The sequence below is a fragment of the Macrotis lagotis genome, chromosome 3, assembly GCF_037893015.1.
Source record: "Macrotis lagotis isolate mMagLag1 chromosome 3, bilby.v1.9.chrom.fasta, whole genome shotgun sequence".
In the NCBI taxonomy this organism is placed as follows: domain Eukaryota; kingdom Metazoa; phylum Chordata; class Mammalia; order Peramelemorphia; family Peramelidae; genus Macrotis; species Macrotis lagotis.
In genome coordinates this window covers 38189804-38207357 of record NC_133660.1, presented here as the reverse complement: position 1 = coordinate 38207357, position 17554 = coordinate 38189804, and the positions used below count along the sequence as shown (strand labels likewise).

At 36.3% G+C, this 17554-nt stretch overlaps 1 protein-coding gene across 2 annotated transcripts in view; it reads right to left on the bottom strand.

Moving 5' to 3' along the window:
- Positions 1-3597: 3597 nt before the first annotated feature.
- The window catches only part of LIN54 (lin-54 DREAM MuvB core complex component), a 79391-nt gene continuing 65434 nt past the window's right edge, over positions 3598-17554 (bottom strand). For both annotated transcript variants that reach the window (XM_074228507.1, XM_074228508.1), the window contains exons 12-13: positions 11712-11914; positions 3598-7938 (exon numbers count right to left, since the gene is read on the bottom strand). In XM_074228507.1, the coding sequence (XP_074084608.1) occupies positions 7737-7938; positions 11712-11914 (405 nt within the window). In that variant the 3' untranslated portion in view covers positions 3598-7736. The remainder of the gene's footprint in view (positions 7939-11711; positions 11915-17554) is intronic.

Below are 17554 nucleotides of genomic sequence, written 5' to 3'. Positions count from 1 at the left end.
CTATTCGATAGAATATACAGAACTAAAAGGGACAGACACTTAGAATTTTCTATGACTTAGATAGAATGATCCAAAAAAAACCCCACTACTGCCCTAAAAAGGGGGACAGGAAAGAGACGGGAGGAGGGAGGTGATTGAATGGGGTAAATCTCATTACACTAAGAGGTACAAAAAACCTATGGTAATAGTGGGGAAGAAGGGAGCAGAGGAGAAACAACTGAATCTTCTTCTCATCAGACTTGGCTTAAAGTCAATCTACACATACTCAGTTAACTTATAAAACATCTAACCTTTCAAGTATTAAAAGGGGAAAAGGGGAGGGGGGATGGAGAAAGGGAAGGGGAGTGGGGGAAATAAGGGGAAATAATAAAAGGAAGGGAAGGGAAAAGGAAAAAAGGGAAAGGGGAAAGAAAGGGGAGGGCATGATATAGGAGGGCAAACACACTGAAGGGGGTAGTTTTCAGAAACAAAAGACTGGGGAATATGGATAAGGGGGGGGGGGGAAAGGGGGAAAATACAAACAGAGGGAAGATAGCATGGAGGGCAATAAAGAATTAGTAATCATAACCTTGAAAGTGAATGGGATGAACTCTTCCTTAAAATGTAAGCAAATAGCAGAGTGGATTAAAAACCAGAATCCTACAATATGCTGCTTACAAGAAACTTATTTGAAGCAGAGAGATACATATAGAGTAAAGGTAAAAGGCTGGAGCAAAATATATTTTGCTTCAGCTGAAGTAAAAAAAAGCCGGGGTAGCAATCCTTATCTCAGACAAAGCAGAAGCAAAAATAGATAGCATTAAAAGAGATAAGGAAGGAAACTTTATCCTCCTAAAAGGTACCATAGACAATAAAGTCATTTCAATATTGAATATATGTGCACCCAATGGGACAGCAAGCAAATTCTTAGAGGAGAAGCTGAAAGAACTACAGGAAGACATAGACAGCAAAACTCTACTAGTGGGAGACCTCAACCTCCCGCTATCAGATCTAGATAAATCTAATCATAAAACAAACAAGAAAGAAAGGTAAATAGATTGTTAGAAAAATTAGATATGGTAGACTTATGGAGGAAACTGAACGGGGATAGAAAGGAATATACCTTTTTCTCTGCAGTACATGGAACTTATACAAAAATTGACCATGTACTAGGACATAAAAACCTAATGATCAACTGCAGAAAGGCAGAAATAGTGAATACAGCTTTCTCAGATCACAATGCAATAAAAGTCATATGCAATACTGGGCCAAGGAGATATAGACCCAGAACAAATTGGAAACTGAATAATCTCATTTTAAAAAATGAGTGGACCAAAAAACAAATTATAGAAAGAATTAACCATTTTATCCTAGATAATGATAATAATGAAACAACATACCAAAACCTATGGGATTCATTCAAAGCAGCTCTCAGGGGATATATTATAGCTCTAAATGCTTACATGAATAAATTGGAGAAAGAGGAAATCAATGAACTATACATGCAACTAAAAAAATTAGAGAAAGAACAAATCAAAAATCCCCAATTAAGTACCAAATTAGAAATTCTAAAAATTAAAGTAAAAATTAATAAAATTGAAAGCAAAATTGAATTAATAAATAAAACCAAAAGTTGGTATTATGAAAAAAACAATAAAATTGATAAACCTCTGGTCAATTTGATTAAAAAAAAGAAAACCAAATTGCTAGTATCATAAATGAAAAAGGTGAACTCACCACCAATGAGGAGGAAATTAAAGTAATAATTCAAAATTATTTTGCCCAACTCTATGCCAATAAATTTGATAATCTAAGTGAAATGGATGAATATTTACAAAAATATAAGTTGCCCAGGTTAAATGAAGAAGAGATTAAATACCTAAACAACACTATCTCAGAAAAAGAAATTCAACAAGCCATTACTGAACTCCCTAAAAAAAAAAAATCTCCAGGGCCTGATGGATTCACAAGTGAATTCTACCAAACATTTAAGGAACAATTGGTTCCAATCCTATATAAACTCTTTGGAAAAATAGGGAAAGATGGAACTCTGCCTAACTCTTTCTATGAAACCAATATGGTACTGTTACCTAAACCAGGAAGAGTTAAAACAGAGAAAGAAAATTATAGACCTATCTCCCTGATGAATATAGATGGAGCATATACAATCCTAAATAAAATCTTAGCAAAACAATTACAACAAGTCATCACTAGGATAATACATTATGATCAAGTAGGATTTATTCCAGGAATGCAGGGTTGGTTCAATATTAGGAAAACTGTTAGTATACTCTATCAACAACAAACCTATCAGAAATCATATGATCATATCAATAGATGCTGAAAAGGCTTTTGACAAAATACAGCATCCATTCCTATTAAAAACACTAGTGAGTGTAGGAATAAATGGACTGTTCCTTAAAATAATTAGCAGTATCTATCTGAAACCATCAACAAGCATTATATTCAATGGGGAAGAGGCTAGAGGCATTCCCAATAAGATCGGGGTGAAACAAGGGTGCCCATTATCACCACTACTATTCAATATTTATTGTATTAGAAATGTTAGCATCAGCAATTAGAGAAGAAAAAGAAATTAAAGGAATTAGAATTGGGAAGGAAGAGACAAAACTCACTCTTTGCAGATGACATGATGCTCTACCTAGAAAATCCCAAGAAATCATCTAAAAAACTACTGGAAACAATGAAAAAAAGGAAATTAACATGAGGAAAAATTTAGGTAGAATTTTTCTTATCCTCTGCACACATTACTTGAATATGTTTTCTAGTGTCCTTTTTATAAATTGGTTGTGCTGGATAATTGTGCTGCTTTGTTAATTATTTGTATATTATATAAGTAAAGAGATACAATAAGACTGACTGACACTGTGTGACCCATCTAAATTTTTTTTTAATTCTTGGTGCTACAGACATAATAAATTTCTGAGCAGGTCAGTACTGCCTGTACTGGTAGGGAGAGTTTGTGCCAGGGGAATTACTTTATGCCAGTGCATCCAGTGTAAATATATTCTGAGAAAACTATAAATTTAACCTTTCAGATTTTGAATGTAAATAGAAAATTGTATAACTTATCTGTTTCCTTTTAAATTCAATTGTCTCTTCTTCTTTTATTGATTACTGACTACTAAGTATCTCACTTCTTCCTATGCCATCAATGAAATGCAAAGCTATCATTGGAATCAAAACCAGTTCATATGCTCTTGCAATTTAAAATATGAGAACATTCTTTTTTTGGAAAGAAATTCACTGAATTGGACATAGGCCAGCCCCTATTAAAATTCTTGTTAAGTCATCATACTCTCTAGACAGGCACATTCCCTACCTCTGATTTAGTCATTTTTTTATTTCAAGAAAAGGCAGAATATTATAGTGAAAATTGGTTTGCAAATGAACAGATCTAAATTCAAATCTCAATCTTGAAATTTATTCCTGGAGGTTTTCATAGCCCAAGGGTAATTGGTATCAGAAGAGAGTACATAAATTAATTTATCTAAAATAGGGGGAAAAGTTTGTTTGGGATTTAATCTTTGAAAAAAATGAAACTAAAGTTATGAAAATAAATTTATTTTATTTTATATTTAGCAAAATTTAGGTTACAGTTGCCACTATGTGCTAATTTATAGAATAAACAAAGAATGAATCAAGTGCTGGGTTTTTGGGGTATAAATTTTTTTCTGAGAAAATTATATGATAGCAAGATAAATTATTCTTTATTCCATGACTTTTGTAGCAGAATTATAAAAAGGGTCATTACCAAGCACAATAGAGAGAATCACGGAAAACAAAATGGGCAAGAGAGAAAAAGCAAAAAAGTGCACAACAAAACCAATGCAACTAAAATTAGAGGGGACACAGGTAACTGGAGGGAAAAAAGCTTTGCAGAAAGTTTCTCTGAAAAAGGTCTCATTTACTAATAGATAAATGTATAAAAAGCATAAGCATGGATAATTTTGCAGAGGAAGAATTCCAAACTATCAATAAGTCATATTTTAAAAATTCTTCAAATTATTAATAAATAAATGTAAATTAAAGCAACTCTGGGTTTCATCTCATATGTGGACTGACAAGGTTAACAAAGAGAATAAATGAAAACTGCTGGAAGGGCTATGAGAAAACAGGTATATTGATGAAGTGCTAACGGAGTTGTAAACTTATCTGACCATTCTGGACAATATGGATTTATGCCCCAGAAGTTATTAAACTGTGCATACTATTTGACCTAGTCATTATAGGAGTATTGCCTCATAGAAAGAAAAGAAGAACAAAAAAGGACTCATGTACAAAAATGTTTCTATCAATCAACTCTTTTGCTGGTGACAAAAAATTGGAAATCGTATTGGAAACTGAGAGTATCCATCAACTGAGGGAAGGGCTGAACAAATGATGGTATATGAATTCAAGGGAACAACATTGTATTTAAAAAATAACAAAAGGAATAGTTTAGAATGATTTATACAATTAAAAAATACATCATAATGACAAACAATCACGATTCCAGTAAACTCAAAGAGAAACCAGATAACAGATCAAGATAGCTGTTACAAGGAAAAAAATAAAAAGAGGTTACTACTATAAAAAATCTGAAGGACTTGGGCCCCAGATTTTCACTGAATCTGAGGTCCACCTCTATCCACCATGTCAAGCTGTGTTTCATTGTAGTCATTATGATGTGCTGAATATTCCAGCTCCAAATTAAGATTTATAGAATGGAGCTGCTAATCAAATTCAACAATGAAACTCTAAAAAAAAGGTTTTTTTTAATAAAATACATCATTTAGGGGAAAATTTAGATCCTCAAAAAAATACCTCATATGCTTATTTAATATATTTCAAAATCATTTGAACCACTGTCATTCCAATCAAAATTGTAGACTGTTCCCTTAATTAAGGAAATTGGAAAAAAAGGTTCAGAAAAACATAATAAAATTTATTATTAGAACCCTAATTGTATATTTAGTGAATGTGAAATAACTCTAAGAATGCAAGCTTTAGCAGTGATTTGTCTTTTGTAGTCTCTGATATATAACAGGTAAAAAAATGAAAATTCTCTTAATTTTTTCATGATAAGGATAAGAGGAAGTTACTTAAGCTCAAGAGAGAAAGGGGCATCAAGAAAAAAGTACTTATTTTTAAGGCTATCACAATTTAGAAGAAACTAAAATTGTGAATTTCTGTTGAAAAAAAATATCAGGGACGGCTAGGTGGCGTACCGGATAGAACACTGGCCCTGGAGTCAGGAGTACCTGAGTTCAAATCTGGCCTCAGACACTCAATAATGACCTAGCTGTGTGGCCTTCGGCAAGCCACTTAACCCCATTTGCCTTACAAAAAAACTTAAAAAAACAAAAAAACAAAAAAAACCCATCTAAAACTAAAATAGACAATGACCATCATTTTCACAATCAATAACCTGATTTAAAGAATTAAGCAAAATGACAATTTTTGAATTGTGGGCTTCTTTAAAAAGTAAAAGCTAATTTTACTTTTAATGACTGTCCACTATATATTTTAAAGCTGTCTTACCTATTAAAACTGCCAGATATAATAAAAATATATTATTTTTAAAGAAACTAAAGAAAAATGCAAAATCAGATTTTTTTTTTACAGAATAGTATAAATGTTTATTTTTCCTTATGATTTATCTTGCTGCTTTGTTTTTACAATATAGAAAAGTGTATTTTCTGAATAGCTCTAGTAAATATAAATTTATTCTTTTCTACTTTTGGATGTAAATAGAACTAGAAAATGATATATCCAGCCCACCCCAAATATTCTCTTAAAATAATTGAATGAATGTGATTATTAATCTTGTCGAGCGATTTGATGCAAAATGGCTAAATATAAAAGGAAAACATTTAGGAAGTACTATATGGGCAGGAAAAAAAATCTTAATACTTTTGATAGCTTGTTGAAAAACCAGAGAAACTAAAAGCAATTGATTGCACCTTCAACTCTTTAGAAGAAAAACATTCTCAACAATGCCATCATACATAATCTACAATTATAAACCAAATTTCACAAACATTTTCTGCATACAGTATATATAAATACACATCACAAAGGTGCAATTAGAATTAAACACAGAATATGTACAAAATGAACACACAAGTTTAGTTTTAGACAAAAAAATTACTGTAATCTTTTAAAAAATAACTTGATTCGGTATTATTTTATCCACTTACACTAATTTACATTTATACAAATTTTAATTGAACCTACTAGTTCAGATGTGCTAAATATCTACATTTAAAGTTACTGCACTGCTACTTTGAAAGTCCAAAGAAGGAAAAAGAAGATACTTTAATGAATAACGGATTTTTTCCTTAAGGATGATTTAATGTCTATCTTCTACCTGTTGGGTGGACATGCTCACACATATGTATACACTTCACACATGCTACAAAGTCCATTGTAGGAAATATAACAATCATGTACAGGTAATAATTACCGAGAAGGTATAAGCTATCTAAAAAAAATGGCTGAATTCCAACATGGTTATTTCTTTTTCATAAAACCTAGAGTTCTACTGAATCAGATCCTTAAATAAAAAAGGTTTTTGAGTTACAGAAAATGATTTTTCACGTTTTTTGTAATTCTCTGAAAAAAATCAGACCTTCAAGCATTATACTACCATCTTCTAATGATAGATTTGGTTTGAATAATTTTGATTCCTTATCAAAGCACTACACCATCTTTGATAAAAACATCTGTCATATTAAAGTTGTCTTTTAAAAGAAACAAATATTGTGATAGCTTTTAAGGAGGCACACTTCTGCAAAATCAAATCAGATTCACAGATCAGTGTTCTCTTTCCACAGAGGAAAAAAACACGTTCAGATTTCACCAGCTCTCGTGGCTTTGATCTGTAGATCTGTTGAACCCTCAGCAAATGATACACTTGATAAATACATGTAAATATGACCACTTTGTGACATTAACAGATGCTTACTTTCAATCATGTCTAGTATTTCCATTTTTGTATTCAGGAAACTTTCTGACCATTTATTCTTGTTCTAAATCTATACCACCAAGTTGAAAAAGAAACTAGAGAAATCCCAGAGCACTTGTTAATCAGTCCCATTATAGAGAAATATATTACCCGTCCTCGGATTAGCTTACAATTTTTATTAACACATCATGAGATCTTTTTAAAAACAAAATAATATTCATTTAAAAGCTGTGCCTGTGGATTATTAGCCTCACTTTAAAAAGTGGCAACAGGGCATTACTCCACTTTTTATCCTACAGAGTTAATTTTTAAAGGTAGTACTGACATTTCTGTAACAAAATATTTCTTGAGTATTTTTCTTCGGAATTAGTTTATAGATATTTTCTAAGATCAAGCCTTTGACCAAATAAGTGTTCCTCACCAATATTTCAACTTCCACTTGAATAAAATTATGCAAGGCTTTCCTCCATAAATAACAGATAATTTATAAATGTTCTTCAGGTAAAAGAATCAGAAAGACAGACGATCGAATTCTAAGAAACTTAAGCATATAAATTCAAAAGCAAAACAACACAAGAAAAATTCAAATTCAGAGTTCTAAGTAGATTTACCTAATTTAAGAGAACTAATTCCTCATTAAAAAGTCTTCTTTTTCAGTACTATGAATCCTAGCACTTTTTAAAACAAGCACTGAATTCACAATGCAGTCATGTTCTTTTCTCCGAATGTCCCTTTGCTTTAGCTTCAAGTGTTCCTCACTGTTCATTTTTCAGTTTTTGTGCAAGAGTTAGCAATTCATGGCACAAGGGTCACTCTTGGCCTTTCCTGCAGAGTTGATGACTCTCATTAAGCACCGTCCAAACTCCTCCAGGATCATCCGCTCAGCCGCTGCTTTTGACTTCCCCTTCTTGTCTGCCTGCTCAGCCTGGGCCAGAAGACAGCTACAGGTGGCTTCGGCTACTTCCTTGGTCACAAATGTAAATGGCAATCTGCAATGGCAACAAACAAATCGAGTGGTAATGAATAAAACTGCACTTTATCAGGACCATAAATAAATGCTTCTGAAGGAACTTGTAAATCAAAGATGAAATTGTGGTCAGCACTAGAACCTTCTATTTTCACATATGAACACTGCTAATTTCTGTATGATCAGCCAATTCTTGAACTGCTATTAATCTCCTCTGCCCTGCACTGGGGCCCTAAATGATCAAATATGTTAGAGGTTCTGCAGGTTTGGACAGAGACAGTAGGTATTCAAAACAAATATTTGTTTAATGAATGAAAGATTACAGAGTTTTCTAAAACAACTTCAGGTTTTGAAAAATTCTCACACTGAAAAAGTCCTCTAAATTTTAAAATCAAGGAAACATTTAGTGATTATATCAATTTTTGGCAAAATATGTGGTATTAAATACAGCTCCTGCTGCTGAGCGAGCCAGGGCTTGGTATATACGTCCAAGCCACCAGGCCTCGCCGTGTGTGAGAAATACAGTAAGGAGAGGGAAGGGAAGGGGAAACAATCTGCCAACGAGATTTAACGGAGTTAGTCCTAATGGAAGTCTTAATCAATCAGCTTCCTAAATCATTTTAAATGAGGAAAGACTAAATATTGAAGTTTCATATGATAGCTGTGGGCAATGAAATGCTTTGTTAAAAACAGAACCCTATCAATACCATATTCAGGATTTTTTTTAGGTTTTTTTTTTTTTGCAAGGCAAATGGGATTAAGTGGCTTGCCCAAGGCCACACAGCTAGGTAATTATGAAATGTCTGGATTTGAACCCAGGTACTCCTGACTCCAGGGCTGGTGCTTTATCCACTGCACCACTTAGCTGCCCCTTACATACATTCAGAATTTTAATTTTTGAATATTCTAAACACAGCAATCATTCCAGGGCAGTCCTGAACTTTCTTCTGTTCTCTTTTGTATAATTTAAAAAGATTTCATTTAAATTTTTTTTCTTTTTTAGGTATCACCAAGACAAATTCCCTTCCCCCAGCCTCCAAAAGCCCAGGCATCTGAAAAGACACATTTCATCTGCACTTTCAGTCCTGGGCATCATCAAGTCCTCTGGAGCCACCTGGGGCACTCTGTAAATTGAGCCACTTAAGTCTTTGTCAGGGTAGCTGACCTTGTGATTCAGCCCCTCCCCCCATTTTCAGCTCGCAGAAGTCTCCCAGACATCTGTCCCTTTCCCATTTTCCTCTGTGTATGTCTTAAACCCACACCTTGTTGCTTCCAAGTCTTGAGCCCTAGGCCTCAGGCCAGGCTGCCTGCCCAGCCTTGCTCCAGGCTCAGCTCTCTGAAGTGCTGCCTTTCTGTTCCAGACAACACATGCTGGGCGGTCACTGGAGGCAACATGATGCTGGCCTCAGCTCCAAGCCACCCAGACCCTTCTTTTCCCCAGTGTCCCCGCTGTGAGTCCAGGATCCCCTCCAGAACAGGGGGCAGCATGGATCTCCCTTTTCCTCTCTTCTAATCTCCAGCCTCTCCCTATCAACTGGTTGCTTTCCCACTGCTTTTGATTATGTCCAAACCTCCTCCACCCTTAAAAAGCCTTCACTAGAAGCTCCAATCCTTTCAATCCCCACTTTTAGCGGTTGTCAATCTCTTGGGGAAAAGACCTGTATCCCCTGCTTTCTCCTCTCTCTCTCTCACTTCTCAACTCAAGCTGACTTCTGACCTCATCCCTGGAATCAAACAACTCTGTCCACATTTCCCTTGATGATCCTGATCCCACTCTCTGGGCCCCATTAAGCTGTCGACACTTCGACCAGATCAAACTTGCTCGCTGGCTATGCCCCTAAGGCTCTGGCCGAGGCCTTCGACTGTGCTCTTCTCAATTCCCTACAGCTTTTTCTTCCCCAGGTGGGTGATTCGAGGATCTACAGATCCAACTGCAGGTTCTTCAATGGACTTCCATGCAGCTGCTGAACATTTCGACCTAAGCATGTTGCAAACTCAGCTTGTTGAAAGCAGGCCTCCTATTTCTGCAGGAGGCAGGGGTCTTTAATTTTGTTCTTGGCCCTGGCAGCATTCTCATAGCCACGAGCCTTCTCACTGGTCTCTGGCTCTCTCGTCTCACTTCACACAAGATGATGCTCTGTAGGCACAGATCTGACCAGATCATCATGCTGCTCCTTGATAACGACGGTGGTACCCTACTCCAACATTTAGCTTGTGAAGATGGCCCTAGTCTCAGTGAATACTCCCACAGCATCTTTCTGGTATCAAACCGGAGCTCCTTGAGAGCAGGGACTGTCTTGGTCCTTTCTCTGTATGCCCTGCACTTACTTTACTAATTGGCTCCTTTCCTGATCTCCCCAAACTGCTTGTCTTCCTCCACTCTGAGGCTCCCTCCTTGGGTTCACCTTTTTTGTGGAAGTCACCGTATTCTATTCTGAGCACCGAGACCCCAGCAAACACCTCCGAAGAGCTCAGTTATCTTTATGGCTCTGAATGGGTCTTTCCCTCTATCGTTTTTTGTCTCTTTACAAAGAATACTAAGATGACCTAAAAGAAGAAATGTTGTCAATTCTAGGGAGCTGAAATGAAAATTGCTTGTTTCCACCCTGGCTTTTTTGCCTGGGACTATTTCCTCCCTGCCTCTATGCTCCCTTCTTCATCAGTCTCCCTATGCCCACGTTTCCCTATTGAGTCCAACCTGACCCCAAGCAAAATTTCTTTGGATTTATCTATCTATGGGAACCCTCTCTTTGTGTGGTTCAACTTAAGAGGGAGGTTCATGTGTCATTCAGTTCCCCTTCCCTCCATCTTACGTACTCTTCATCTCTCATAGTCTAATTATTGAAATAAGTTCTCCCTTATCCCCCATTTCGTATCCTTTTTTCCTTCCCTTTCCTTTTCTCTCAAGATTATCAAACCAAACAAAATTAATCCCAGCCTTTGTGTCTTACTCAACTTTCTCTGTGATCATTAGGATCCCCAAGACACACTTGTCTTTTCTTGCTTTATTATAGTACTTTTTGCTCAAATAAATTTAGCTTTAAGAGGTTTCTCTTGATTCTTGTGAATTTCTTATTCAGTTGTGGTTTTTTTCATAAGGAATATCTTGAAAGTCTTCTATGTTAAAAAGAAAAATTCTACATCTAATGTATGTAGGCCCTTTGGAATATTTTATTCCCAAGATTTTCTCTCATTTGAAGTAGTTTTTTTTTTTTTTAGTTTTTTTTGCAAGGCAATGGGGTTAAGTGGCTTGCCCAAGGCTAAACAGCTAGGTAATTATTAAGTGTCTGAGGCTGGATTTGAACTCAGGTATTCCAGGGCTGGTGCTCCATCCACTGTGCCACCTAGCTGCCCCTGAAGTAGCAGTTGTTAAATTTCATGCAATTTTTGAATTGTTCCTTGGGGTGAAATGAATTTTAGGAAGGCTACTTGTTATGCTCTTTTAACCTTCAAGTCCTCGGTTTTTGCCCTGACATTTCTGGGAATTTCACTCCAAAGTTTGTTTCAGAAGATTTCTTTCTATTTTCACTTTTATCCAGTTATTCTAATCTACTTATATTTACAGATAGATGATAGACACACAGACACAGACACAGACACACAATCAGTCCATTTACCTTCTGTCTGCTTCTGATCTTCAACTGTAAAATGGGAATCCTACCAGCAGCTCCCTCCCCACAGCTGGTATGACAAGTGCTCAGCACAATGCCTGCTCATTAACAGAGGCATCTTCTCTTCCTTCCTAGTTTCCTAGTAATACCAAGTCGGCCATAAAAGAAGAAACATTTCACTTACTTTCCCCCTCCACTTGTTAAGGCAGGAGTTGGTCTCGTGAGGAGGTCTGAAATCTGAGAGGATAACTTTGTCTTTGCTGCTGTCTGCTGTTGGACTCGTACTTCGGCTGCATCCGCCAAGTGCATCAACGTCTTTCGTTCTGGACTTTCTTCAAAATTCTTACATCCAATACATTTGCATATGGAGGAACACATTATTTTTGCCTAAAGGATCAAACAAAGAAAGGTTAAGGATATATTATTCATTTTACAAAACTAAAAAAAACTGGTAAATAGGATTGTGTTAAATTCTACTATGGAAATAGCTAATGAAACAAGCAGGTTTTTATTTCAATCTACTGAAGCATACTTCCGATTCAAACTTGGGATGAACTATCCAGAGAACAAGACATGTTGCCTCAGACATATACCAGCTGGGTGATTCCAAGTGCTTCACTGAAGCTCTCCAGACAAAGCTCATTGGGGTTTCAAAGTGGGGAGGGAGCATAAAGAGAGCACCATCAGAAAGGGAATAACTGCAGGCAAACAAATTTCCTGATCCCTCCAAGGAATTACAAGGGGAAAAAAGATAAAAGAAAAGAAGTAGAATATCAGGTGGTGACCTGGAGATTGTCTTTTAAGAGCTCTGCTCACTCCAGGGATCAATCCTGGCTCCAGAGATGTGACAATGAGAAATGTCACCCTTCCAAACAGAAGGAGGATGTGTTGTTACCCACATCCTCAGACGGGAGAGGATATACACAAAATTTAAGAGAGAAAGTGGGGCAGCTAGGTGGCACAGTGGATAGAGCACCAGCCCTGGAGTCAGGAGTACCTGAGTTCAAATCCGGCCTCAGATACTTACCTAGCTGTATGGCCTTGGGCAAGTCACTTAACCCCATTTGCCTTGCAAAAACAAAACAAAAAAACAAACCTAAAATTTAAGAGAGAGAGAAAGAGATAATTCTGGACATGGCCACCCGGTGGATTTGTTTTACTTGCCTCTGTTTATGTTTTATAAGGCGTTTTCCTTTCCTCCTTCCTTTGAGTTTTTAGTGAGAAGAAGAGAGGCAACTATGATGCCACAAATAAGAGGGTCAGTAAAACATTTTTTAAAAATGCACAGAGCTGGGGCAGTGAGGCGGCACAGTGGATAGAGCAATAGCCCTAGAGTCAGGGGACCTGAGTTCAAATATGACCTTGGACACTTGCTAGTTACCTAAGTGTGTGACCTTGGGCTAGTCACTTAACCCCACTGCCTTAAATTAAAAAAAAAATTTAAATGCCCAGAGCTGGGGGAGCAGCAGGAAGAGATATATCTGAGTACAAACCAAATCTAGAAAATGCTTTGGAATAAGTTCTGATTGAGAAATCCAAGAAAAGGAGTCATATTTTTGCCTGGGTTGGCAGAGAGGTTAGCAGGGAGACAGAGAGGTCTATGGACATGGGCAGGGGGGGTTCTGGCTTGGCCAGTCACCTGGTGCCATGTCATGGTCACCGGGAGGAGGAAGGGGGCCCACAACTCAGGAGGACATTCAGGGGAAGAGTTGCTGGGGGCCTCAGACTGGTCCTGAGCCCAGAGCACGTTTACGGAGGAAGCAGCACCTGGGAGTCTCTAACTGCAGCAGTCCTGGGGCAGGGGGTCTCACTCAAGTCCCTAGCCCAGGCAGGGAAATTGCCAGGGCAGAAACTGCAGACCCACTTTCTTCCCCTTGGAACCAGAAGTCTTCCAGTACACTGCTAAGGGCTGGACCCAGCACTGGTCCCTTGGAGCTCCCACCAGGACAAGCCCACAGAGGCATGGCTCAGACCCTGACCCAGGGCCAGGCAGGGGGCAGCAATCAAACCCTCTAAAGAACCAAAGTTTGCAGGCCCCAACCTGAGTTTCCCTGAGAGCCAGGAAGAACACAAAGCTCAATACTCCAAAAAAAAGCAGAAGCACAATCAGCCTGGACATAACTTTCACACTAGGGCACAGCCCAGTCTAAAAACTAAATTAGAATTTAGGAATGGGGTTGGAAGAATAAGCAAACAAAAGTAGAATTCAGCCACTAAAAATTATTATGCTGACAGGGATGCTAAAGATACAATCTCAGAAGAAGAAAATCACTCCAACACATCTGTAAGCAAAGCCTCCAAGAGAAACAGAGCTTGGGTACAGCTACAACTGGAATTCCTAGAAGAGTGTGAAGTATGAGTTTAAAAAAAAGAAGTTTAAAATGTCTTTTTAAATGAAATAAGAAACTGTAAAAAAAAAAATAAGTTCTGAGACAGAAATTAATTGGAAATAGAATTAACTGCTTGGCATAAGATATATAAAGCAACAAAATCCCTGAAAACCTCACTGAACAAAATAACTCCCTAAAACTCAGGACAGACTAAAAAGAAGATAATTACTCCATGAGGCAGTATGAAATATTAAAGTCAAAAGACTGAAAAAAAATAAAAAGAAAATATGAGGTATCTCAGTAAAAAAAACAAAATTAGAAATCAGATCAATAGATTATTTGAAGGGGCAGCTAGGTGGTGCAGTGGATAGAGCACCGGCCCTGGAATCAGGAGTCAGATCTGGCCTCAGACACTTAATAATTACCTAGCTGTGTGGCCTTGGGCAAGCCACTTAACCCCATTTTCCTTTCAAAAAAAAAATCATTTGAGTCACTGGGCTTTGTGAAAGTCATGACCAAAAAAAAAAAATGAGTTAGACACCATATTTCAAGAAAAGAAAACTGCCTAGACTTCCTAGAAGTAGAGGGCAAAATGGAAATCCAAAGGCTCTACGAGTGATCTCCTGAAGGAAAACCAAAAATGAAAACTTTTAGAACCTTCAACAGCCAAAATCTAGTTTCCAGATCAAAGGGGAAAAAAATGTAATAAGAAGTCAAAAAGAAAGAATTCAAGTACAAAAGAACCTAAGTCGGGATCACACTTAGGCAGCCAGTATTATAAAAGAAGAGGGAACTCAGTATATCATATTCTAGAAGACAAAGGATACAGGCTTATAAACAAGAATAAGTGATTCTGCAAAACCACTGGGAGAAATCCTACTAGGGGAAAAAAATGTACCTTAATGAGACAGAGGTCCTAAATTGTCATTCCTGATGGAAAGACCAGAGCTGCTGGAAAACTCTCAAGTACAAACAGCCATCAAAGGAAACATTGAAAGGTAAACATGAGTGAACAATCATAAAAGACAAGGATATGCTGATTATATTTAAATAAGGGCCACTGACACATAGGTTCCCTAAGAATTCTATCATCTAAAGCATCAGAGAGAGAGAGAGAGAGAGAGTGTCCCATTGAGAGAGGATCTAGGAGTGATTCTATTAGGTTTTGATGACTGTAAAAGAGTGGAAAAAGGGAAAAGAGAAAATATGGGGGAAAACATCTCTCATTACTGAAGAACACAAGTTGAAGTTGATCCAAACAAGGAAGGTTGGGGGGATGCAGATGATATTGCACTGTCCTCTGAAAAGGTCAATAGAGGGAAAAATATATCACACAGTTGGATAGATATTCATTTTACTTAATTGAAAACAAGAGAAAAGGGGAAAAGGGGAGGAGGGAAGGAATAAAAAGATTAAGGAAAGGATAAGTGCTAAACAGAACAAGCTCTAAGAGTGTATAAAAATATAGCAGCTTCTTTTGTGTGGCAAAGAATTAAAAACTGAGGGGGTTCCTACCAACTGGGGAATGGCTGAATTGATAATGTAATAAATCCTGATAGAATATTATTGTGATATCAGAAATGAGGGGGAACTGATCCAGAGAACTGATGCAGAGCAAAATGAGCAGAACCAGGAGAAGACAAATAACTCTGAAAGACTTGGAAACTGTGATCAACACAATGACCAACTATAGTAACAGAGGACTCATAGTGATGCCAGATCCTTAAAGGAACAGACTGAAGATTGAGATTTTTTGGGGGAAATGGGGCAACATGGTCATCTGCTTTGCTTGACTACACTTGCTTTTAACAAGAGATTGTATTTTTCTTTCTCAATTGGGGTTGGGTTGAAAGGAAGAAAAGGCAGATTTTTGTTGACTGAAAATTAATAAATTTAATTTAAAATAAAATAAAACATTTTAAAATAAAAACATTAAAAAAACAAAACAAAAGAAATAAAGTTTAAAAAGAAACAAAGGCAAATGCAGCATTTCTGAAAGTAACATGGAGAAAATTATTAAATACTATTAAAAGTAATCAGTATGAAATGGAGACTTAGTTACATAAAGAATAATCTTTTTATGTTTTACAATCTATACAGAAATGCTACATTTTCTATTTACGTTAAGAATAATCAAAAAATGAAACCAAAAAAACCATCAGCCAGTTAAGCCAATGAAATTATTTAAGAAACCATTATATTCTACATTTCATAAAATATAAGCCTTATAAGTAATATACAGAATTCTTCTATGATGTAGATAAGTGCATCTTGATATTAGTAGGAAAAATGCTGCTCTCATAACTTGAAGTTGCATCATGATAGCTTAATTCTCCTGGATCTTGAAGGCTAGAGCCCCATCAAAATACAAATACTCTTAAAATGTCATTATTATCAGCTAACATCTCTCCATTATCAGTTAACAAAGGCTGACAACTTTTTAAAATTTATAAATAGCCAGAAAAAAAGCAAACAAACAAGAAAGAAAAACATGATAAGTATACTAAGTGTGGTTGAGACAGTTCCAATAAATAGAGAAGTAGGAAGGAGACACAAGATAAACTTCATTATCTTTATCATTTTGCCTAGAACCTGCTAATAGACAAGAAAAGTAGGTAAATTACTCATAAAGAGTAATATGGAAATAGGTTAAACATGATTATAAACAATCTATATCAGATGCCTCACAGCTATGGGGAAGGAATAAGGAATAAGGAAGGGAAGAAGAAAAATGTGGAACTCAAAAGTCTGCAAAAAGACAAATGTTGAAAACCAAAAAAATAAAATAAAACATTTTTAAAAAACGGCACATATAGCCCTAGAAAAATACCACAAAAAGAAAACTAGTAGGAGAAATGGGAATAAAAACCTCCCTACTAAGTTCATTGTTCCTATTCTAATAACTCAACAATGTAGTGGTAAGCCACCTTTTTATGGAGAACTCTCTGTTTGCTGACATCTCCCCGTCATCCCCTCACCCTCTTTTAAAATGACTTGAATTTCATTTGAATTTTTATTCACTTAAATGTCTAACGAATTTATCATGGGGAGAAGATGATGACCAAAAGAATATGATTTATTCTAATAAAGAATTAGTGAAGTATTCCTTAACATAAAAAAATTGTAGACCTGATGATAAATGCATATAGTGATTGAGAAAATGACAAAAAAAAATTTGGAATTTCATAATGCTTTTTTCATGAACAATGGTTTTTAAAAAATTTTTCTATTTATTTAAGGCAATGGGGTTAAGTGACTTGCCCAGGGTCACACAGCTAGGCCATTATTAAGTGTCTGAGGTCATATTTGAACTCAGGTTCTCCTTATTCTAGGGCTAGTGCTCTATCTACTGTGCCATCTAGCTGTCCCCCTCCACACTGCTTTTTAAATGGATTTGTCAATATTTTTGTTAACATGTTGTAAAAAGATTAATGATGGTAAAAATAACTTCAAAAAAACTTTTGTATCAAATGGCCTCACTTCACAGAGCCAATAGCAAAAGCTGAAGTAGGTATATGTCACTGGACTGTAATTTATTACATACAGATACAATCTATGAAATGTTAAGCTCCAGGAGTACAATTAAAGGTTATTAGAATTTCTTTATATAACTTCTAAAAGGACATGTTATATCTCTCACACACATAATTACTACTGTACAAGAAGGGTTGTTCTTGGATAAAAAGGTATGTCACTG